Consider the following 24,853-nt stretch of genomic DNA (forward strand, 5'->3'; position numbering starts at 1 on the left):
GATATGCAGTATGATACACTGTAATGTAGCAAGTGCATTGCACAAACCAAACAACATCTGGTTATATGCGTACACTCCATCTTCTACGACAAATGTCATCTTTAGTTTATCCTCCTGTGCAATTGAAATCTAATTGTATCTAGAAAATCCGTCCGTGAAGGAATAGATTTCATGTCCTGTAACTTCTTCCAATATATTGTCCATAAATGGAATTGGGAAGGGATCCTTGATTGTGATTGCATTCAGGCATCCGAAATCAATGCATATTCGGATCTGGGTGGTGTCCTTTAGTGAGATTACTATGGGGTGACACCCATTCACTAGTCTGCACCTCGAAAATGATACCGGCTTCTAGCATTAGGTTGATTTCTTTTGTAACTCGTGCCACATAGTTCTTATTCATCCTGTAGGGTCACTTTTGTACTGGTATTACTCCTTCGATCAGCGGGATGCTGTGCACACACAACTCCGGAAGCACTCCCTTTAGATCCTTATATGTCCATGCGAATACATCCTTATATTCCAGGAATATCTTGAATGCGGCTGCTTTCAATACTAGATCCCAGTTATCTCCCACAAATATGTTTCTTGGTTCAGCTTCACTCCCAAATTCATAGTTTGCAGTGTGGCTTCATTGTATCTGATGGGCTCCCCCTCAGTGAATGCATGGGCAGGTGTCTCATCTAGCGGTGCATCCCCCTCTTTCATTTCTCTGAATTCTCTCGGAAACTCATCTGCGTTGTGACCTTCCTCTACTGTCAGTACATTGGAGCTCTCGAACAGTTCGTAGTCCTCTATTTGCCAGTGGTAGAGACCGTTGACCAAGTCCAAATCGTCATCTGTTGATCGTCCTTCCAACCGCAGGACTCCCTCTAATCCGGTTCCATACGCTGCTCCCCTTCATCTTCCTCTTTAGAATCTGATGAGAAAGCTTCTTCTCCCACCATTTGAGTGTGCAAATCAATGACGAATTTTCTCCCTTTGCTTTCAAGCGATAAAGTGTTTCTCTTCCAGTTGTGTTTAACTCTGGCTTGAATAAGCCATCCATGGCCCAGAATGGTGTTGTATCCTTTTCTCTTCAGCGGGATCACAATAAAGTCAAGCAAGAATGGCTGTGTGCCAATTGTCACCGGTTGCACCATCAGAACGCTGAGAGGTTTTATGCCATGTTGGTCTGTTGTCAACAATTGGAATGTAGGTGGCCATAGCGTCGGTTGTTAGCCTCTTCCAGGTCTCCTTGGGTAAGACGTTCACAACGGACCCGCTGTCGACAATTGTGTCCGTCAGCACACTTCCAAGAATCCCCATCTCGATGACCGCTGGATGTTGTTCAGATGCGAGTGCTAGCAGCATTGGGTCTTCTCCATCGGCCGCAATTTCCTTCCCTCTTCCTGGTTTTCCTAGTAACTTTGCCGCTAGTGTAATATTTGTGAGTGTCGATTTGAGCTGAGGCATTGTGATCAACAAATCATTGATTTTAACAGGTACCTTTGTTTGTAGTATCTGTTGTACAATGTTCTGCTTGACACAGTTCCTTGGTGAGGTGCCTATGGTGTCCTTCAATTGAGATGTCTCTGTGTGTGTTGCTTTCTCGATTTCCTTCCATACTTCTTCCAGCCTCTTCTTTTCTTGCGTGGGGTTGGGGTATAGTTTCGCTTGTTTCTGTGTGATTGTTAGCACCTCCTCTTCGTCTGTCTCGACAGTGATCAAATTCACTCCCGACTTCGGGCACTTGGCATCTTTGTGATCGTCAGGTCCGCACCACCTGCATAATAATTTCAGTGTGTTTGTCGTTGTACAATCTCTGGCAAAGTCGCTCCACAAATTGCATGCTCGGCATTGAACGATCGGTTGTCCATTTGCATCGTACTTAATTCGACTCCGGCTGCCATTGTTATTGTTATTGTTCACATTGTTGTTGTTCTGCCCACCTCTATTATTTCTGTATTCTCCAGACATGGCTCCTTGTGTGCTTGTGTTCCCGTTCCCTCTGGACATGGAAGCCTCTTGTGTGAGGAAGACTTGTTGAGGTCCTTTGGTTTTCATGATGAAGGGGCTTTCTTTTGTGGAATGTCCCATGATCTGGCAGATGTTGCAAAACTAGTTCTTTGGACAGGAGCCTTTTGTGTGACCTTTTGCCTTACAGTCCGTGCACCATAGTTTGCTTCCCTTTGTTTCTTTCTGCATGTTCTTGAATTCCTTCATCATCCGGATCGAATTCCTTCATCATCCAGATCATGTCCTTTGGGAGGGCTCGAACCTTCTTGCTGCTGCTTTCATCATCACTACTATCTCCTGTTGAAGATGTGTCATCATCTGAATCCGACGAGCTACTTTTCTTCTTTTTTGTCTTCTGCTCGCTTTCCAGGTTCATTGCCCGATTGTACACTTCAGTGTATGACGATGGCGGGACGATCTTCATCTTCTTTCGCAGCTTCGGGTGAAGGCCTTCAATGAACCATCTTTTCTGTAGCCCATTAGTCGGCTTATTCTCCATTTTATTGATCAAGTCCTTCAGCTTCTTGGTGTAAACTCGAACTGTTTCATTCTTCCTCTGTTTTGTATTGTATATCTCTGCGACAATTTCATTGTCGTCGTGCAACAGTTGAAATTTGGCAATAAACTCCTTAAGGTTGTCCCAAGTGGTTAAATTTTGGGGATCTGCATCGGCAAACCAGTTGATTGCAACACCCTGTAGGGTTGCCAAAAATTGTCGGACCCATTCGTTTGTATCTGTTATGCCATTTGCCCTCCAAATCGTTTCGCATGTTTTACAGTGTCGGATTAGATTGGCCGTACTATCGCCATCAAACTTTGGTAACTTTTCCTTTGGTCCTGCCATCACTACTGAGTTTTGTGCATAGGCATTGTTCGCTCTTGCACTCCCACACCGTGGCTTTGCACTCCCACATCAATGGTCTGTACTCCCACATCGACAGTTTGCACTCCCACACCAGTGGTCCCAACAGCTGTGAACCTTGGTGAAGAAGGATCTTCTGAAGTTGTCCCTTCCGGAAGTATATCCCGGACGAAGAGTTCACTCCACGCTCGTGCTCCCTTAGCACTTCGAGCCATGCGAGTCGATTCTCTCCCATTTGGATTCTCTTCCCTTAGTGAATACAAATTCAAAAACTCCTTCCTTGCATCTTCCACCAACTCCTCCTACTGTCGAGTATCCTCCAATAATTCTTTTGCGCTTCTGTGTCCGTCAGCAATCTTCTGAAACCTCCATCTGCGTTTGGCCTGCTACGCCAAAATTAAATTTCCTTGAGCTATGTGGATTTCATCTTTGCCTTTTAGCTTATTCTTATTTTTGTTTAACTGATTCGGCATTAGTCGTCATTCTAGCCTTTGTTCTAGGTCCATCAGGCAACGGCGCCAAATGTTTACCGCATAGATTAAATGATTAATGCACACAGACAATGAACAAGAACAACAACAACAATACTTCGTTTATCATTCGCATATGCTAAGAGATTACATACAGAGCATAAGATGATAATGATCCCGGACAGGGCATAAATACTTTCTGCTGAACCTTCCCGAAGGGGTTCATTGGCTACAAGACAATCCTAATCTACCCGTCGGCTACCAAATACAAAATCTCTGACGGCATAACCAAGTCGGCTACAGAATGCAAAGTCTACCGACGACAGTCGTGATCCTTTATGTGATCTTCCCTTTGTCCCCCTTGCCTGTGGGTTTTTGCACCTTCATCTTCATTAGCAAGACGGATTTCTTCTTTTTAGAATCAAAGATATTTCCCTTGCTAGGATTTCCCAGACTTGACCATTTTGTGGTATTTAGGAGGAATGCTTGTGACTTTAAGTTGGTTTTGACTTCAGCAGTTATTGTATACGTGGCTTGCCTCAATCTTTATGTTGGACCCCTTTGGAATATAGACTATTCCTTTTGGTATGACCCCTTCCTTGTAGCTCTCTTTTGCCTTCGTACTAGAGAAGACTTTTACAACTTCGTCTTTTGCCATCATCTTGTGACCAATCCGTATGCCTCTGCTTCGTGCAACCCTACTCCATACGGCCTCCTCTCGGCCCACCCATACCGCCTCCACCCTCCTTGTATGTCCAACTTGTATGGTGACCTGCAACTAAGGACGTACAATGACCTACAAGTGATTTCTTCATATGGTTTTCCCCATGTACAATTGCTTTTCGATCTTGTCCGTACGACCTTGCTCGTATGCCCTTTCTGTTGATCATACATCGTCCTTGCCCCTGCTCCGTGTGTTGCAGGTCGCCCCCTTCAAACTCCTTTCTTCCTCTGATTGTATGACTCTATCCGTACTGCCTTCCTTCTACAACTTCCTCTAGTCTCTTCATTCCCATAGGGCTCACACTTGGAAAATAATGTGGTAGCTTCTTTGCGTTCTTTATATGCTCCCTTTGCTTGGTTTAGATCTACTGACTTTCTCTCCCATTGCGATATTATATCTTCTTTTAGTTTGGAAGTGTCCTTTGTATTGATATAATAAGTGCTTATGCATTCCCCTATTTCTTGATATGGCTTTAATTATGACCCATTGACCTAGTCCTTCACTAGTTTATTACCCAAAGTTGACAATTTTCTTGCTCCATTTTCTTTAACCTCTACTATTCTAGTCCTACTGCTAGATTTTAAATTTTCCTGGCTTTATCTCATTTCTTCCATTAAACTTGAGTACCAGTTGGCTTGGTTTGAAATTCATCATTTTAAAGTGCTTGTCATACCAAATTTTTTGTCTTTGCTAGGCTACTTCCGTAGCCCATTGATCAAGTGTCCTCATTTCATCTAGTTTTAGGAGACTGGGGGAGTCTTTCCTTCAAACTCTCCTCATCTCCTAATTTGTTCTGAATTGCTACTCTTAGACTTGGTATTGTATGTTCCATTGACATTTTTGTTCTTGCCCATACATTAGATGAAATGGTGTGTGCCCAGTGGTAGCCTTGTAAGCAGTCCTATACGCCCATGCCACGGCTGGAAGCCGTTCTTCCCAATCTTGTCCTTCGAGTCCACAGGATTTGTAAAGGATTGTTACTAATATTTTATTTGTCGATTTTGCTTGGCCTTTTGCCCTTGGATAATAGGGACTGGAAAAGGAATGAAAATTTTTATACTCACTTGTCATTATTTTGATGGTGTGATTGACAAAATGCACCCCTGTATCACTTGTCAACTGGAGTGGAATCCCAAATTTGGTTACTATTTATTCATACAGAAATCTAGTGTTGTTGGTAAAATATGTAGTGTAGCCGATGGGTAGAGTAGTATCCGAATGGGCACGTGACGCTTGAGTTACCCCTTCGGAAAGGTATATGTACACGTCCGAGATGGACTTTGGAATCATCATTGTAGTCATTGTATTCAGATTGTAATCATTGAGTGCATATATGAATAAAGTATTTGTTTTGCATTGAATTGTGCTATACTACATGTGTTAAGTTTCTTACCCTATACGGTAAACATTTGGTGCCGTTACCGGGGAAAAATAAAAAGCATTGTGTGATATCTTTGGCATATGCGAATAATAAAAGGAGTATTGCTCTTCTTGTCTATTGTCTGTGTGCATTAACCTATTTACCCCATGCAATGAACATTTGGCCGTACTGAGAGTTGTGTTATGTGGTATAGACTGTACTTTCGCCCATTTTGTAAGATACTCCGTTGCCACTACTATGTACTTACACCGATGGATATTGCTTATGGGTAGGGGTCCCACAAAGTCCAGCCCCCAGTGTTAAAATAATTCTTGTGGTTTTGATGGAAACAATGGCATGAAATCTATTTTTAAGGGTTTGCCAGCTCTCTGATAGGTGTCGCAGCTCAACACCCATTTCCTAGCATTTGCATACAATGTGGGCCACCAGAGTGCCGCCAATAACACTTTTCTTGCATTTGTATCAGGTCCCATGTGACCCCTTGCCAATCCTTAATGGGATTCTTTCAGTAATCCTGGAATTTCTTTCTCCATGACACATCTCCTTAATACCCCATCCGGTCCCAATTTGTACAATAATCCTTCGATCAACTGGAATGTGCTGCTTTTTAGGGCAATCTTTCTCCTCTTTGTTGTTGACATTTCTCTTGGAAAGGTAACTGTTGACAAGTATTGTCCAATCTTTTCATACCATTGAGGTAGCACAATAATTTGGAATGGGTGTGCATTTGCAAAATCCTCATTCACTCTGCTGTCAGAGGCTTCTCTTGACCTGATTCTTGATAATTGATCGGAGCTTACATGAGTTTTTCTTGGTTGGACTATGGTTTTAAAGGTAAACTCTTGCAACAGGATTAGCCATCTACTTACTCTTCTTTGAATTATCGGCTTGTTTACCAAGTACATTAGTGCTTGTGGTCAACAAAAAATGTAAAGGGCGTAACTAGTAAGTAATGTCTAATATTCTGTATGGCATAAACCATATCTAAAGGTTCCCTTTCGGTGGTATTGTAGTTGCGCTCTTCTTTTGATAGTAACTAGCTTTCAAAATAGACCGGGTGATCTAACCCCTCCCAGTTTGTGCCAAAGTAGCGCCTATTGCATAGTTCGATGCATCCACATGGACTTGAAATTCTTTGTTCCAGGTAGGGTATATGAGAATCTTTGCTCCTACTAGTCTCTTCTTTTATTCTTGGAAAGCCTTCTCCTATTCCTTCTCCTAACAAAACCATTCTCCTTTTCTTGTTAGCTTTTCCAGGGGTAGAAAGACTTTGGCAAATCCTTTTACAAACCTCCTTTTGTACCCTACATGCCGCAAGAAGGATTTGACACCTGTTTCATCTGACGAAGGCTCCATATCCAAAATAAAACTGATCTTGTCAGGATCTGTCTTCAATCCTTCCTTGCATATGATATGACCAAGTAGTCTACCTTGTGGAACCATAAATCTGCATTTTTTCAGATTCAGGGCCAACCTTGCTCTTCGACATTTGTCCATGCGGTCGCCAATAATTCTAAGGTGGTGCTCCTTCCCACTGTAGACGGAGCAGTCATCCAAGAAAGCTTTGAAGTTTCCTACCAACATGCCATCGAAGATGTGTAGTATGATTCTTTGGAACATGGTTGGTGCATTGCACAACCCACACGACATCCTATTATAGGCATATACACCATCTTCAACAACAAACATAGTCTTTAGTTGTCTTCCTTTGCAATATTGATTTGATTATATCCTGAAAATCCATCCATGAAGGAGTATGTTTCATGGCCGGCCAGTTCTTCTAGGATGCTATCAGTAAATGGAATGGGAAATGGATCTTTTATAATTATCGCATTCAAACATCTAAAATCAACACATATCTAAATTTTGTTTCCATCCTTCAATGTTATGACTATTGGAGATAACCATTCACTTGTTTGTACTTTGAATATTATCCTTGCTTCCAGCATTTTTGTGATTTCTTCTTGGACCTTGGCTGCATAGTTTTTATTCATTTTCTAAGGTCGTTTCCGTACTGGTCTTGCACCAGGTACCAGTGGTATCCGATGGAGACATAGCTCTAGGGGGACTCCTTTCAAGTCCCTGTACGTCCAAGCAAATATGTCCTTGTACTCCAGAAAGATTCTAAAAGTTGCCGCCTTCAATAGTGAGTCCCAGTTGTCCCCTATTAGAATCTCCTTGGGTTGATCCTCTTCCCCAAGGTTTATAGTTTGATGTTTGGCCTCCTTGTGTTCTATGTCTTTCTCAAATGTGTGCTGGTGTCTTGCTAAGGGTTTTCGTACCTTCTCTGTATTCCTTATACCCCTCCCAATACCTTTCTTCAGACTTTGAATCTTGGATTTGCAACATATTACATTCTAGTTGGAAAACTTCAGTCTCCCATTTGCCAGTGAAATAATCCATTGAGGGAGCTCATTTCATCTTCTGAGCATTCCCCAAGTTTGAGCACCCCTTCCTCATCCGGTTCCACCCTTTCGTGGTCTTCTCCCCCTACTTCTGAAATTGATGCCATGTCTTGACTTACCGAATGGTTCCTCAAGTCTATGGTGTACTTTCTGCCCTTTGACTCAATGGATAGAGTGTTTCGTTTTCAATTATGGGTAGCTTTCACCTTAACCAAGCATCCTCTTCCTAGTAAAGCATCATGGCCCTTTTTCTCTAAAGTAATAACCACAAAATCAAGGAAAAATTGTTGTGTACTGATTAGTACCTTTTATCCCATCAAGGTTCCTATTGGCTTAATTCCATGCTGGTCTGCTCTCGCCAACTAAAATGTAGGTGGCCAAAGTGTGGGTTTCCTTATTGCCTTCTATGTTTCTTTAGATAAGAGAATTATGCTAGAACCTTCATCAACAATAGAATTCGAGAGTTTATACCCCAATATTGCCATTTATACTACTGCTGGTGTCCTCTCCATTGCTATAGTTAATAGGGTGTTGTTTGCTTTCCCAACCAATGCTTCTTCTTTCTTCTCTTCCTTGGAGGGTATCCCTCTCATGCTTGCCCCTTGTGTTAATGCTACTTGTAACTGAGGTAATGTTTCCAGTAAATCAACAATTTTCATTGGGGTGGTGGTCTCTAGTACTTGCCTCATGATATTCGGTACACTCCTATCCGTAGGAAGTTTATTTGGCCTTGCCTTCCCTTTGTCTGGCATGTTATCTTGAATGTCTTTCCTTGCTTCATGAAATCTTTCCTTCTCCTTAGTAGCATCTGGGTAGACAAGTTTCTTGGCTTGCATCCTTGTGATGGCAAGGATTTCACTTTTTGGTTCTCCAATTTTTAACATGTTCAACCCCTTTTGTCTGGGCAATTCACATCCTCATGATTGCCTGGTCCACACCATTTACACAACATTCCTCCATTCTGTTCTCCATTTCGACAATCTTGTGCAAAATGTCCCCATTCGTTGCACCACCTACATTGGATCATAGGTCTTCCCTTAGAATTGTATTGGATTGCTCGCCAGGGTGTGTTGTTGAAGAGCACAAAATATTCTAAAAGGGGGGGTGAATCAGTATATTAAGTAATTCACCAATTTAAAACTTTTATCCAACTAATAACTTCAAATGCTAAAATGAACAATTATAAACACATTAACACGATGATTTACATGGAAACCCAATGCGGGAGAAAACCACGACAATAAATGCTTTTATATAAACTTTGATCTTTTACAATGATTTGTAGGCGCAACCTACTAGAGGCTACAACCTCTAAGTTTATGAGCACTGACTCACTGGAAACTCCAACTCCCACACTTCATAGGCTCCAACCTACAGGAAGCTCGAACTCCCTCTGCTGTCTTCGTGAGCACCAACCTACTTAATACAAACTTCTTTTCCACCCTGGCAATGTTGCTTACTTCAACTAATGATGGACAATCAAATCTCTACTTTAAGTCTTTTCTTCTATATCTGCTCATATTCCTCATATATATATCCAATCTACATGATATTATACTTCTTTTTATCTCATCTATCCAACATGTATTATATATCAGATTTCTTTATTTTCACTCTTTCTTTTATCCTTCTTATACCAGCTCACATTCAGTCTTTTTTCTTTATAAATAATCTTCTGTTTTCCTTTTTACTCATTCTTATTTCTCCACGTCACACCTTATTTAAATTTGATTTGATAAGAGATATGACTATTCAACTTTAAGAGTTGTATCTCTTTTACTATAAATGACACCTATTCAAAAACTAAAACACAATTGGTAAATATTGGTTTATAATCTTCTTTGCATAGACTTCTTTAATCAACTCAATGTACTCAGCAGGGATCATTTTGTTTCTTCTATAAATCGAAGACTTTCATGTATTCGCCCACCACATACTCAATGGCACACTTAAATGCGTCTCCTTTTTATTTGAAACTGAGACCTTTGCTTCCATCGTGGATATTTAAATCTGACACTTGTTTATTCCATGCCTCCTGAAATAATTGCCGTCTTCCTTATATGCTGACTCAGATCTTTGTTATCACTGACCCGCTCATTAAATTTCCACGGTGCCTCTATAATCATCATATAATACTTTGGTCGTATATGTGATCGCTGACTACAAGCATCATTCTCGCTCCAATCCTTTATCACAGTTTTTCAAAGACCAATCGCAAATGATATTTTTTGTCTTGATAAATTTTTTTGCTATTGAATAAATTACTATCATCGCATTTTCAGATTCAATTATTATTATTGCCCATGTATATCTGCAATTGCCTGAAGATGTCCATTATTATCAATGTGTAATCATTTCTTAGCATAGGTTCACTGCTGGGTATTATTCTTTAGCACTTCCATCTGATCTTTTATGCAAATATATGAAAAACTCATTTTTAGGGCCTTCACCGAAATATATTGGGCTTCATACATTACCGTTAGTTGATAACTTTATTCACAACATGTGTTATTGCCTTAGATCTCCATGATGTGCTGTTTGGTTTCATTGATATTATCGTGCCTCTATTATGCTAAGTATATTGCTTCTGAATATATCATGCCAAGTTTTACTTTCAATGTTTCTATATTGAATACAGTGAAGCTTATCTCTTGCCACTGCTTTTCATATCAAGCTGCTCTGGATGCTTGCACATCTTGTATAAGTATATATGTCTGAAACCTCATGTCTTAATCAATGTAGCACTCGTCATGCTTGGTTCACCAGGTCTGGTCTTAATCATTCAACAGTGACTTGTGTGGCTTGTGTTTAGTCTTGTTGTGGCTCTCACAGTGACTTGTCTGATAAACATTGTAATTAATCTGCAATATCAGTTCTTTCAGATTCATGATTACTTCATATCTGCCAGCAAATATTACCATTGATGTTTGTTCATTCTTTTAGTTTAGTTGCCAACTGTCATTATTTATATGTATCTTCCTTTTCCTTTGGCATTGATGAAGTTATGTGTCTTGTCCATTTTTGACATCAATGACAATACTTCCATCAGTTGTTATTGTTGTTGTTGTTGCTATTATTATTACTCCCTCTTCTATTATTCCTATATCCTCTCAGTGAGGCTTTTGTATTTGTGTTCCTTGGAGGGGTGGAGGGTGATGTGGATTGCTCTTTCTAGGTGAAGAATACTTGTGCGTTTCGTTTTTTAGATTGCAGGGACAATCTTTGATTGCGTGTCTCAACACCTCACAAATCTCACAAAATGCTTTTCTCGGGCATGTCCCTTTTGTATGGCCCTCCTTTTCACAGCCTGTGCACCATAGCTCCCTCCCTTCTTTTTTTTCTTCCTTACTTCCTGTTACCTCCTTCATTAATCACCTCATGTCCTTTCTTAGGGCTTGGATGGTTTTGGATTCATCCTCACTTTCTTCTGAACTTGCACTCGCTCTTCCATACCTTCTTGCCTTGGAGGTTTTTTTCTCACTTTCTATGTCCGTTGCTCGAGTACATGCATTCACAAAGGTTGATGGTGGAGCTATTTTCATCTTTTTTCTTAGGGACGGTGTCAACCCTTCAATGAACCATTGTTTCTTCAGTCCATCCATGGGCTTGTTCTCAAGGTTTCCTGTTAGTTCGTTTAGCCTTATACTGAAGGATTTAACAGATTCATTCTTTCTTGCCTTGTACGATAAATCTCTGTCACTATTTCATCATTGTCCCTTAGGAGTCTGAATTCTTCTTCAAAGGCTGTGCAGAGATTATTCCATGTGTTCTTCTTGCCTGCTTCCAAATCTGCATACCAATCGATAGCTATAACTCTTAGTGTGGCCAGAAATGCTTTTAGCCACTCATTTGCATCATTCTCTCTGTTAGCTTGCCATATGGTTATGCATGTTTTACAGTGATGAGCGGGGTCCTCCAAATCGTCCCTGGTGAATCTAGGCAATTTTTGTCTGTCCATTGCCATTATATTGCTCTTTTTCCCTCTTGGTGGGACACCCCCTCCTGATGGGATGCTTCCTCTTACTGGAACACTTCCTCTTGACGGAACACTTCCTCTCGACAGAGTACTCCTTGCTAATGGAACACTTCCTTTTGACTGGAAGCTCCCTCTCAATGGGCTCAATTCTTGATAGCTCAAGTTGAGAGTATCTCCTTCTGCACTTAGGTTTTGTTCCTGTCCAAGTTCTCTGCGTACAGGGGTCTCCGGGTTTCTGCACCCTAACTTCCTTCCGGGCATCTTAGAGATGGCCAAATTGGCTATTCCTTCGATTGTATGCTCAATCAACCCTTATTGGATTTGGGTGGGGTCTCCCTATCCCTTTAAGTTACGACATTTCTCCTCCTACTGTTAGAGATGTGATGTCCTCAAGGTGACTTCCTCCTCAGTTTCTTCCTTAATTTCTTCCTCTGGTACCTGCCTTGGATATTTGTTTGGAATCAGGGGCATGAATTGTTTGTGTCTATTTCCCTTCCTAGGATTATAGTGCTCCTCTAAGTTGCGTTCCCGTGTCCTTTCAGAAAACTGCTAGAGTACTTGTTGCCTCCTTTGTTCCCTTTCTGTTTTGGCTCTTCCTTCCTCAACATCTACAAAGTTTCTTGCTAGCAGGTGAGAAAATTGTCCCAGTAGATCATACACCATTGGAGGCATCGAAAGTTCGTCATGTATCGTGCTCTCAGGAACCGTTCTCTCACGGGCTTCCCTTTGCACGTACTGATCGACCACAACTTCCCAAGCCATCAACGTATCAGCTGATCTTCTTTGGTTATATTGTCTTTTCCGTCACTATCTGTTACTTGTATACATGGTAGGAAGGGTCTTCTCATTACTCCATCCTGCCTTGCCAACGACCTTAGGGTTCGGACTTGGGCAACGACACCAAAATGTAGAATGGAAATACTACTTAAACTCATAGAATAATAAAGACATATATAGAGAGCAATAACATAGAATATACCTTATTATCATAATACTAGAATGGCAAGGAAATGATTTACTTTATTCATACCAAAAACATCACACGTCCATTATCAATATTCCAAAGTCTTTATAAAAGTGTCACTACCTAACTACCCAACCCACTCAAGCTTAACAAATGCTAAATACAATAGTACTTTATTACGGACTACATTGACTCCAAAGACAATTTCATCTACATATGAAACAACGATTAACATGTCATTACCTTCATTTATAACATTGAGGGTTTTGTCTTCAAAATGTCTTTTGTAGTATTTTTGCTACAAGTATGTCTAGTCTAGAATGCCAAGCTCTAGTTGCTTGTTTCAATCCATATAGTGCCTTCTTCAGCTTGCAAATAACATCTTGGTTTTCTGAAATAATGCATCCATCAGGCTGTTCCATGTAAACTTCTTCTATGTTTCCCTTAAAGGAAGCTGATTTTGCTTCCACTTGAAAGACTTAGGAAGTCTTGAAGCTTGCCAAAGCTAGAAGCATTTTTATTGCATCTAATCGAGCAATAGGTGCAAATATTTGGTTAGAGTCAACTCCCTCAACTATGGCGTATCCCTTGCACACAAGTCTTGCCTTATTTCTTACAATTTGGCCAACTTCATTTAATTTATTCTTGAAGACCCATTGAGTAAGGATGATATTCTTATCTTTGGGTCTTGGAAGAAGTTCCCAAGTTCTGTTCTCAATTTGATCAAGCCCTTCATCGGATGCTTCTATCCAACTTTTGTCTTTAATTGCTTCTTGAACACCCTTTGGTTCAACTTTGGACATTGAAGACATATCCTCATTTTCTGAATAATCTATCAATTTTCTTGTTGCTCTTGGCCTATCACCTCTTATTATCAAAATTCTTAGATTTTTTGTTTGAATAATTTTAGGTGGTGTCTTTGTGGAAGCTTTAGATGGCATCTCTAAAGGTGTCTCTAAATGACGTCTTGTGTACAACTGTTTCAATTGCATCTCCCTTCTACACTTTCTTTATCTTCCGTTAGCTCCTTCGAGTCTTGACCATCTTTTTATTGTATGTGGTTTGGAAGACTTCTATCTTCATCAAATTTAATAGTGGCGCTTTCAACAATTCCGTGCAAGCGTTTATTGTAGCATTAGTATGCTTTACTCTTGGAAGAATATCCAAGGAAAGCTCCCTCATCTGGTCTTGAGTCAAATTTACCCAAATTCCCTTCAGCTTTTCTAATATAACATGGACTATGGAACTCTCTGAGGTACATTATAGTTGCTGCCTACCCATCCATAACTCATAAGAAGTTTTGTTGCTATTAACTTGAGTTAATCCACAATTTCAAATATAAATAGTAGTATGAACTACTTCGTCCAGTAAAAATTGGGGACTTCAGACTCATTCAGCATGCTTCAAGCCATCCCTTTAACTGTCTTAATTTTCCTTTCCACATTACCATTTCGTTGTGGTGTTCTTGCAGCTGAGAATCATTTTATTCCATGCTTTTCACAAAAATCTTGGAATTCATTTCCCCTTCTTTTTTTGAATGAAGACATTTGATCTTCCTACTAGCTTCATTCTCCACTAAGGCTTTAAATGTGTTCAATTTTATCAAGAGCTTCTGATTTTTCCTTTAGAAAAGAAACCCAAGTCATTCTTCTAAAATCATCTATTGAAAGCATAAAACATCTCTTGCCTTGCTCTTTGTTCTTGTTGGCCAACATAGATTTCTATGAATTAGCTCTAGAGGCTTTGTAGTTGAAAACTACTTAGATTCGAAACTTCCTCTCATTGGGGTTAAACAAGCCTGTCCTCTTTCTCCCACTTTGTTTGGTCTGTAAATTGATGAGCTTGAGGATTTCCTTTTGAAGTCTTCGCTCCTAGGTGACGGTTGCTACTTACACTAGGTTTTGATCTCCATTCTTCTTCTTGTAGATGATGTCATTCTTCTCGCTTCTTCTTTAGAGAGTTAACAGAGGCTTCTGGATGGTTTGGCTTCCTTTTGTGTTCAGAAACAGCTAGCAATTAACTTGGGTAAGACTTGGGTTATGATCTTTAATTGCCTTAAGACTTCTCATCTTCATTTCATTTTTCAGGGACAGGAGATTGAGATCACTTCTTTTTATATGTATCTGGGAGTCAAGTTTTCTTTGCCTCGTTTTAGTATGAGACTAGTGATACAGTCCAGAGTTAGCAAGGGTATGGGTTCTCTTGCTATGCTTGAGAAACAGTGCTTTAGACACCATTTTCAGGATACCTCATCCAAGTTATCCCTCTTGAACTCCCTTGTTTGGCCGACTGTTCTTTATGGCTTAGTGGTTTGGAGGCCTTCTCTCCTTAGTTTTGATTGGGCCTTGATTAAGTGGGTTCAAACATTGCTTCTATGACGCATCATTAGATGTCACAGATTCACTCCTCACAATATCATTCTTGCCAAGTTTGGTGCTCATCCCTTCAGTCTTGCGGCTATATTTGATCTGGTTTGGTTCCTTCATCGTCTGCGTGGTTTTGCAGATTCGGTTGGTGAGTGTGATAGATATTCCTACCTGGCATATTGCTCTTTGGTTGTTATTGCACGTTCCAATACTAGCTCTCAGGCTCGTTATTGGTATGCACAGGCATCTTCTCTATTGAGCTCGATTGGGATTGATATTGATCGTCTCCCTCCTTATCAATTCTCTTTGAATGCCCTTGCTCATCTCCTCCCATCTAGATAGGAGGTAAATGAGCATGTCAAACTTGATATTTACAGACAATATATTATTATTACTTGGACTAACCTTCATGGTGGCTTACGTTCGAGAATGACCTTCTATGTGGACCACTTTCTGGAGATCAATGATGGAATTATTGTTTGTCCTAGTTACCTTTCTCAAAGGTGGAGTCATGCCCCTCGTATCTCTCTGGGGTCTTTTGGAGTTGGTTCTCATTGTCTTCATGCTTAGACAGATCATCATATTGACAGAGGAGAATGGATCTGTAAGCTGTGTACTTTACCGAGGATGAGACAGAGACTCACTTTATTTTCTGATGCCCTATCTTTTATGAGATCAAAGGGAGATTTTATTGTCTGTTCTGAGACTGTTTTTCTCTTTCTTTCTTCAATTATTGTGACTAGCGGTGGCTTGCACTCTATCTTTAGGAAGCCACTCTGCTCTGTGATAGTACTCTACAGTCACCACTTCCTCACTGATATTGCTCCAATCAGCCTATTATTGCATTTTTTGCACCCTTATCTCCTTTATGGGATGTGAAAAGGTCGGCCACTTCTACCATTTCTGCTGGTCATTCCAAATCCGTCAAATCTCGCAGCGGTTACTTATGTTAGCGACACTCCTCCACGAGTTCACAGAGACAGTTTAGGGCTCCTGTTTACTTACAGTCTTATCCTTCTGTGACTAATTTCTTTTTGCCAAGGAAAGACTCCTAGTCTTCTCCTTATCCCCTCTCTCCTTGTTTCTTGTTATTTCTTGTTGTTGTTCGGTTTTCTCGGACACGGTTTGGTGTTGCTGCTGTTGTAAACTCTCAGTCCCATAGACCTTTTGTGGTCTTTTGCTGGACATCAACAATCTTATCTTATCTTATCTAATGGTCTTTTATTGGACATTAATAAAATTATCTTATCTATTTTGCTTTCCGAATTGACATTCTTTACAATTTTTGTTTGAAGGTTTTAAGAGCCTTGGAATCTCTCTCATTGCTTCTTTACTATTGATTTTGACAAGATTGTCAAAATTTAGGTGATCCAACCTCTTATACAATAGATCTGCCTTCTTTTCTTATTTTCACTCTTTTGAATGGAAAATAAGAGTGTGTCCTTGGTCACACATTTGACTGACACTCAGAAAATTGTGTTTCAAATCTTCAACAAATAATACATCTAATGTTTTTGTTCTTCCATCATCAAGAAAAAGAGTACCTTTTCCTGAAATTCTGGCTGAAGCATTAGCACCAAATATTGATAAACCACCATTTGTCTTCTTCAAAATTAACAATTTACTTTCGTCACCTGTCAGATGTCCACTGTCAATATATTATGTTTTGCTTTCATTCTGTGCATGCAAGGCTATTTGGACAATAATTGTGTTTTCTTTTTCTTCTGCTATCTTCTTTCTTGAATCTGTCTTCTCTTCCTCCTCACTTTGTTGAGGGGGGTCATGCAAAATTACTTATACAAACTTTTGTAAAATGTCCAAAATTATGGCACTTATAGCACATGATATTGAATTCATCAAAGGAAAGAATAATTCTTACGCATTAAATCTTGACTTTGATTAATATTCCACACGTGATTGTTTCTAAAATACATACCATGATGTCTAGCTCTATCACTGAAATTTGTTCTTGCATGTATATTGCAATCTATGGCCCTATGACCAAATTGATTGCATGAAAAACAATAACCATCAAATGAGTTATTAAACCTGGTTGTTTTGTGCTTGCCAGGATGGATGATGTTTTCTGAAGCCTTTATTTCTAACTATAGAATATGTACTTGTCTTTTGGCTGTCTTTTGCTTTATTTCCACCATTCTTAGATCTTTTAGCATAGCTTTTTTGTTTTTCTCCATTTGATTTCTTGAACGATTTAGGTGATTTAGAAATTTGGTATTCTACAAATTGAAATTTAAGATCCTTTCTGTTAAAAGTAGGCATTTGTGCACTGATGATCTCACTCAAAATTTCAGAACTCTTTTTCAGTCTTTAAATTTATATTTTTCTGTACAACTTTATCCAATTCCTTCTTAAAAGAAGCAATTTCAGCCTCTAAATTTTTACGGGTTTTTAAAACAAAAAATCTTCAAGGAGTTTTTGATTTCTTTAAATTTGTAATGTGAATTTGAAGATATACAATATTATTTTCGGCTTCATCATAAGCTTGTGATGCTTAATTATGAGTCCTTGTTGTCTCGAAGCTCCATCTTTAATTTAGATTTTTTCTTAAGCATTTCAATCTCATCATAAGCAAATAAAAGCTCTTGTGCTAGGTCTCCTCTATCTTCTTTATTGGTCTGATTTCCAGAAGCTTCCTTCGGATTATATTTACTTCTCTGCCCATTAGAAATATTTCTTCTCTTTTCTTAGAACTTCCATTACCATCTTTTGATGAACTGATGTCATGTTTATGATAAAGACTCTATAGATTTTTTGAAAGTTCCTTTTCATCTCTCTTTTTTTTAATTGTACTTAGGTTTTTGTTGTTGCCCACTTTGTTCGCATAAGGACCTCTGGATGCAAAATGTCCTACCTGTCCACAACTGAAACACTTGAAGGGTAGCTTCCTTTGTACTTTTCAGAACCTTTTTGCATACTTTTCGTGAAGTGAACTTCAAAATTTGAATCACTGTCAATTGTTTCATGTTTCTTCATTTTTTATTTTCGTGAAACTTTTAATGCAGCCTCCCTTTTGGATGTTTGTCCAACTGTTCTGATTTCATATGCAACTCAAATGCCATGCAGCACATCTTTAGTTAGATTGCTAAGCTTGTTTATCTCATGGCGCTGAAACCTTTGCATCAAATCACAAGGGCAGCGACCTTAGAATTTTTTCAATTACTTTTGATTGTTCAATCTCTTCATCAAGGCCTTTAATAGTGCTGGATACTTCATGTCCACAAAGTAGGTATTGAACAATAGTTTTCTCTTTTTCCATTTTGAGGCTTTCAAACTCTGCTCTGTAAGTTTGAAGCTTTTCCTTCTTAACTTTGTCATCTCCTCTATAAGCATTTTTCAAATTTTCCCACATCTTTTTGGCAGACTTACAATGCATTACTTTAACAAACTCAGATTCGAACAGCCTGTAAAGATTGACATTCTTTGCCTTAGTGTTATTTCAACTTGCCTGTTTACCAGCAGCATCAGTTGGAGTTGTTGGAGTGGCGTAACCATCATTGATTGCTAGATATGTAATCCAAGTGCACTTCAATACATCCCCATCCTTATGCTCTAGAAAGCATAATTTGTTCCATCAAATAAAGGATACCGATTAGTGGGAAAATCATGTCCTTCATTAGCAGCCATCATGTGCTTCTCAAGATCTGCCTTCAAGCTTGTAAGTCTTTTTTCTGAAGGAACTCTACGCTAATACCAATTGAAGAGGACACATTAATTCTGAGAGTGGACGAATTTTAACATTTCAAATCTGCAAATATAACTTGGGAAACATCAAACAAACAATATATGGAAGAGCACAAAAATTACCTGAATACTCCTAAGGAAAAAATTCACAGCGAAATATTGCTTTTATGAACTTACAAACTGTGGGCAACGGCCCACATAAGGCACACATTTCTAGTGTTACACCAGTACAGGGGTACTTTGGGATGGCGGGACACCAGGGCGAGTTTCTAGGACGTAGGGAAAATGGCCCTCATTTTCGGGACGACGGGGGGATGGCCAAGGGATGGCAGCAAGGGGATGACAGTCCAGAGAGGGGTGTTGTATAGTATACATATAGAACTTGAAATGCTAGTTATGAAATGATGTTTTAGTAGTTCACTAGATCATACCAAATTAAAATACTTGAACATAGCAAAATTGCAACATGAGTTAGAACCATTGACATTCAACACAGTAACGTATTACATACCCAATAGTAACATAAAAAATAAAAATTCAAATAGAAATTCAAGTACACGTCCTAGTGGCGGCATGGTTGTAGAATGGCGGAGGTGGGGGTGCTTGGGTACTCAAGTACCTGGTGCGGGGATGTCTCGGGGATGGGTACTTCAAGGTTTGGGAGGGGGGTACGAGTCTCTAGGTTACATTGCAAATTTCACAAACGTGAGCTCCAACTCACAGAACCACCAACTCCCTCTGAGCACCAACGCAGTATGAGGCACCGACCTTAAATAAACTGTTCGACTAAACTTCTTTGTATTTTGTTAAAAATCATCTCCGTATTCCGGTCAATAAGCATAAATTGTACTTTCTCTTTTTAATTTCATCACACTTTATCTCTGATTTTTAAAACACTAAAAAACATTTTAAATTGCACTGTTCTTATTTATTTCATAAATATTCATAAAACTTTTCAAGAATAAAACCTACTAAAATTGGTGCAGCCGTTTGGGTTCTCAAAATAGGAGATTTCTAAAATATATCATGATCCCAAATCTGATCATGAAACCTTATCAAATATCCATAAAGTTTTCTTTTTGTTGTACTGAATCTTTCTTTTTATGTCACATTTAATCTTTCTTGTACGACGCATTAAATCTTTCTTTTTTTGTGACATTAAATCTTTATTTTTCTGGCAAATCAGATTTGGTTTATCTGATCATGTTCTCGAACCTTCTTTTCTTGTTTATTCTAAATGCGACTGGCAGATTTATGTGATTTCCATACTTTTATTTTCTTGACAGTGCTTAACTTGTTTTTAGCAACATTCAGCCATTTCTTTTTAAAACAACAGCATATTGTTTCTGCTAGATATTTTTTCTAGCAACTGTTTCTTATATCCTTTTGCATGTCTTAAGCTTTTTGACATCAATGACAACTATTAGCATTGATACATTGGAAAAACAGTACACCATTCTAATCTTTGAAAGGAGTAGGAAAGGACATGTCAAATATTTAATTTTTACAGAAATTAATGCTTTCCTGCTCACATGATATCTTGTTTTCACCTACATAACACAGTATAGTAAAAAACCTTACATATGTAATCACTTAATGCCTTGCAATAACTAAAAGAATGCAATTGACAATCCCTCTTAACTTTTTTTCGTTTTATGTTTTTCTCTATACTTGAAGGTTTCTCCATCTTATCTACTCCCATGATTGGTGACTTGTGCAGATTATATGGATGATCTTTACTGTCCTTATATGATAATTATGGATTCTAGTGAACCTGTGATTATTTTAGAACAAGGGATATGGCCAGAAAGACTTAAACTATGCTAACCAGGGACACATTTCCGGCCCTAAGACCCAGGTTTTGAAAATCGTCCCCATTTCGGAGAGTTGGGGACGGCCAATGTTTCCAAGGTGAACCCACCTGGGCATGAAAATTGGAAACGCATCCTTGAAACTTTGGAAATGGTCAACTCGTTTCCAACCAGCATTGACTGTCCAGGGGACTGTGTAGCTGTTTCCCGTATGTCTCGGAGACTACTTGAAGTTTCCACTTTCAAAATAAAATTTAATTCAAAAAAATTAATAAATGGCAATTTTTTGTCCATTCGTGAGCTCTCCTCATTGGAAGTCATTAAAATAATAAAATATGTTATGTTTAACATGACATATGTCGAAAGTATTTTGTTTTTGGAAGTCATTACAAACTTAGTATCCAACTATGACTGAAAATTCAAACTTCTGTCAACAAACCGGACCTGAAAATGATTGTAAATTAGACTTCTGATTGATATTCATATCGCAGACCTGGAATTGACTGACACTAGGTTGAGGAATACTTAGATCGTTTCCAGTTTTAATAATGCTCTGAAAGGAACAATAAGCGCCCAGCTATGGCAGAATTGATTCATTCAATTCCCAGAAGTAGATTGATTCTCTCTTGATTCATTTGATGTCATCCTGTGTTCCTATTGTTAAACTTTAGTATCCCTAGATGATGATTTGATTTGATGCTATACTCTATGATGATTCAATTCTGTGCTATGTTCTACGCTGATTTGATGAATGGAGTTTGATAGTTTTAAACTGTGATGCTTCGAGGAATCTGACAATGTTATCTAATTCACGTACATACATACATACATACATACATACATATATGTATATCTGTCCCCAACTCGGCCGAAATGAAACTTCCTGTAATCTGTTTCCTCATCCCCGTCCTGGAAACTTGAGGTAACATAGGATTTAAAAACTATTGAAATATTCCTATTGAGCCTTGAATTATCTAACATAACCATAATGGTGATTTTCCTCTCCATGCTTGTTTACAAAGTCTTAAAGATAATCATCATGTCCACCTAAACTTTGAATTAGTAGATTATTACCATATAGTGAGGAAATGTAATTGTGAGTCGTGACCACTGATCATAGCAAGTGACAGTAGCTGTGCACTTCCCTTACATAATTAGGCTGAACGAAGGCTAACTCTCACTGTGCATGGTTATTTAGAATCAAGTAATAGAGTTATTTTTTGTTTTATTCTTTGCCAAATGTTATGGTTGTCATATGTTCTTTTACTGTCATTAGCTCAGTTCTTAGATTTATTCCATTTGGATGTGCATGTCACATCCGATCAGTGACCTTTTTTATGTTTTATTTCTTATTCATGAAGAGCATTCTAAAGCTAAAAGAACTCACTTATAGTCGCTATGTTGTTCAGATTTGTCTCAAGGAGTTGCATTGGCGAAACAGTCCTTTGATTATGTCTCTATGTGGGTCCAAGGGTTCACCTATCAACATCAGTCAGATGATTGCCTGTGTTGGACAACAATCTGTCGGCGGTCGTCGAGCACCAAATGGTTTCATTGACCGCAGTCTTCCACACTTTCCAAGAAATGATAAAACACCTGCAGTGAGTTGGCTTTGAATTTTATGTGGGGCTGTTAAGACATTTTCTTTGTGCTCCATAAAATTACTGTTTATGGTTTATTTGAATAGGTGACTACAATATTTATACCGTAGCTTGTTTTTCTTGTCTAGTTACCTCCCTTTACAATCTTTGCAATTTATGTATTGATTTCACTTTACCTTTTTTCTTTGTGGGGAGTTTACTTGACACTGGTTGTACTGATTTGTCTTCTGCGCTTTGCTTTTTTAGGCCAAAGGCTTCGTTGCAAATTCATTCTATTCTGGATTAACAGCAACAGAGTTTTTCTTTCACACCATGGGTGGGCGTGAAGGTCTCGTTGACACTGCGGTAATAGATTTATGAATATAATTGCATAGGTGTTCTTCCCATTACCTCTTTAAGTATTAATGCATCATAGGGTATATTTTAACTTCTCATCAGTGATAGGTTCACATTTTGTGAGTTTTTCTAAATCAAGTATGCTTTGTTTGTGCAAACTCTACAGTGCTTTTTATTATCATGATGTTGAACTAAATACTTGATACGAGAAATTCTACCAGAGTTATGATGCACTTGTTTTGATCACTTTAATCTTGGGTAGCATTTAATTTCCAGATGTTTGATCATCGAATCCTTTTCGTTGACTGTGTTCTGTCCAGGTCCAGAGGGGTTCTAGGGGTGAACAAGATTTTGGATGTGTTATTACATGCATGTGTCTCTGTCAGGTTGTGGGTTAACAGATTGCTATTTGGGCATTTGAACTTAAAGTCACACATTTATGGATAACAATACTTAAGTATTATACCTCAATCACTTGGGCATTTGAACATCGACTTTTACTTTATAGATTTCTCTCTTTTATTATCAATTAATATGTCAGTTCATTGCTGGAGCATAAGAATCTTTTCTTAAGCCAGTGATTCATGTTAATGATTTTCTGAAGTTTAAAATTGTAATATTCTTTTACAAAGTGATTTTCTTGCATTATTCACCTATATATGGGAGCTTCGATTCTAGTACGTTCTCAATTATTCTTTATCTTTAAGACAGTACTTGGTTTGGTTTTCTTTCTTATGTTGGATAAAGTTAGCCTTGTGAATTCAAATACCAGATTAAAATTTTCAATGTAAAATAACTACTTGTTTCTTCTTGTATGAAGCAATCTAATTTAACATTAGTATCATTTCAAAACACCAGTTCTGATGCCTAGTGCCCCTTTGTACAAATCACAAAAAATAGTAGAGGGAATAGGTGAGTGCAACTGACACACGAGTAATGCTGCAAGGAACTCTTAACAGTTGATTGGAAGGTTCTCTTTCAACTTAGTGATCTTCAAGGTTGCATGGATATGGGGGTACTTGGCTACTTCGGGTACAGGTATGGGTACGACTATTTTTGAAAAGAGGGGATGGGGGTGTTGGTTCCCAAAACCGCAGATTGGAAATCCAAGAGCCTGCCACTTCTCCGATAGGACTTCTCAATCAGTTCTGGCCAACGAACGAAAATCGCTTAGATTCCCCTGCATTTCGGGCTCCGCTACACCCAGGCGGGTAAACCTTCACCTTGAACACTGACTACACAATTCAAGGGTTTTCTATAGCGAATTTAAACTTTGCGAGTTCCTCGGCTGGCAAGGTCCTTGAACTTGATCAGAATGAAACTAAAATGTTGGATAATGATTAAATGTTTTGAATAATTGAATAATAATAAATTTGATGTTTGCAGGAGGAATATATAGATTTTCTGACTTCAATAAAAAGACCAGTGCCTTCCCTTATCCGGGCGATAGAGTCAACTTCGGAGAATTTGTAAATACAACTTCATAATGTTCAATGCATTTGTACTACCAATAATTTTGATAATCTAGATGCGACAGACCAATTATGATGCAATCTTAAATTAGTCCTGATTGAAATTTAACTCCACTGAGACAAACTGGACACAGCTGTGGAAATAATTAAATATTTCACAACACCTGTGATGATCAAATTTAAAATGCTTAATCGACCATGTCCACTTATCTGATAACAAAATCATATGTAGAATTTTAAAATATATTTTTGAAGGACAATTTGCCTGCAGTTTTAAATCTCCACGCCATTAAAGGTAAACAAAAGACATTTTATTTTATTATTAAAATAAAATAATTTTATAATAATAAAATAATGGAACTTTATTACAAAATCATACTGAACCCTTATCCCTCCGTACAATAAATATAAAATGCCTTTTCTCAATATTTGAATGAATGTTCGTATATATTATAATGATCTATCTGAAATAATAAACTCATATTTATATCCTATCTTGTTCTAAAGTCGTGACCTCTATCTTGCCTAATTGCACCTCTTTATTTAAATAATCCTTCTCTAACATAGTCCTAACTATGACTTTTAATGACTTTAATCTCTTAATAAATGTTTTGTTGTGCATCTATTATTTTCCTTTTTACGAATTAATCACAAATCTTTATATTTGTAATGTTTCTTCATTGGTTATGTGCATTCGAAAACATTATGTTGTGTAGGACGTGTTGCTCAGTCATTCGTTTATTCTCTACCTTCACACTTCAGAATTGGCTTCTTGCATCTGCGAG

The 24,853-nt window shown here is 38.5% G+C and overlaps 1 protein-coding gene across 3 annotated transcripts in view; it reads left to right on the plus strand.

Moving 5' to 3' along the window:
• The window catches only part of NRPC1 (nuclear RNA polymerase C1), a 309,786-nt gene that overhangs the window by 186,681 nt on the left and 98,252 nt on the right, over positions 1 to 24,853 (plus strand). For all 3 annotated transcript variants that reach the window (XM_089800899.1, XM_089800897.1, XM_089800898.1), the window contains exons 17-18: positions 22,069 to 22,260; positions 22,507 to 22,605. In XM_089800899.1, the coding sequence (XP_089657025.1) occupies positions 22,069 to 22,260; positions 22,507 to 22,605 (291 nt within the window). The remainder of the gene's footprint in view (positions 1 to 22,068; positions 22,261 to 22,506; positions 22,606 to 24,853) is intronic.

This window comes from Cupressus sempervirens, chromosome 9 (genome assembly GCF_028749045.1).
Source record: "Cupressus sempervirens isolate cs-2001-9-10 chromosome 9, ASM2874904v1, whole genome shotgun sequence".
Taxonomy (NCBI): Eukaryota; Viridiplantae; Streptophyta; class Pinopsida; order Cupressales; family Cupressaceae; genus Cupressus; species Cupressus sempervirens.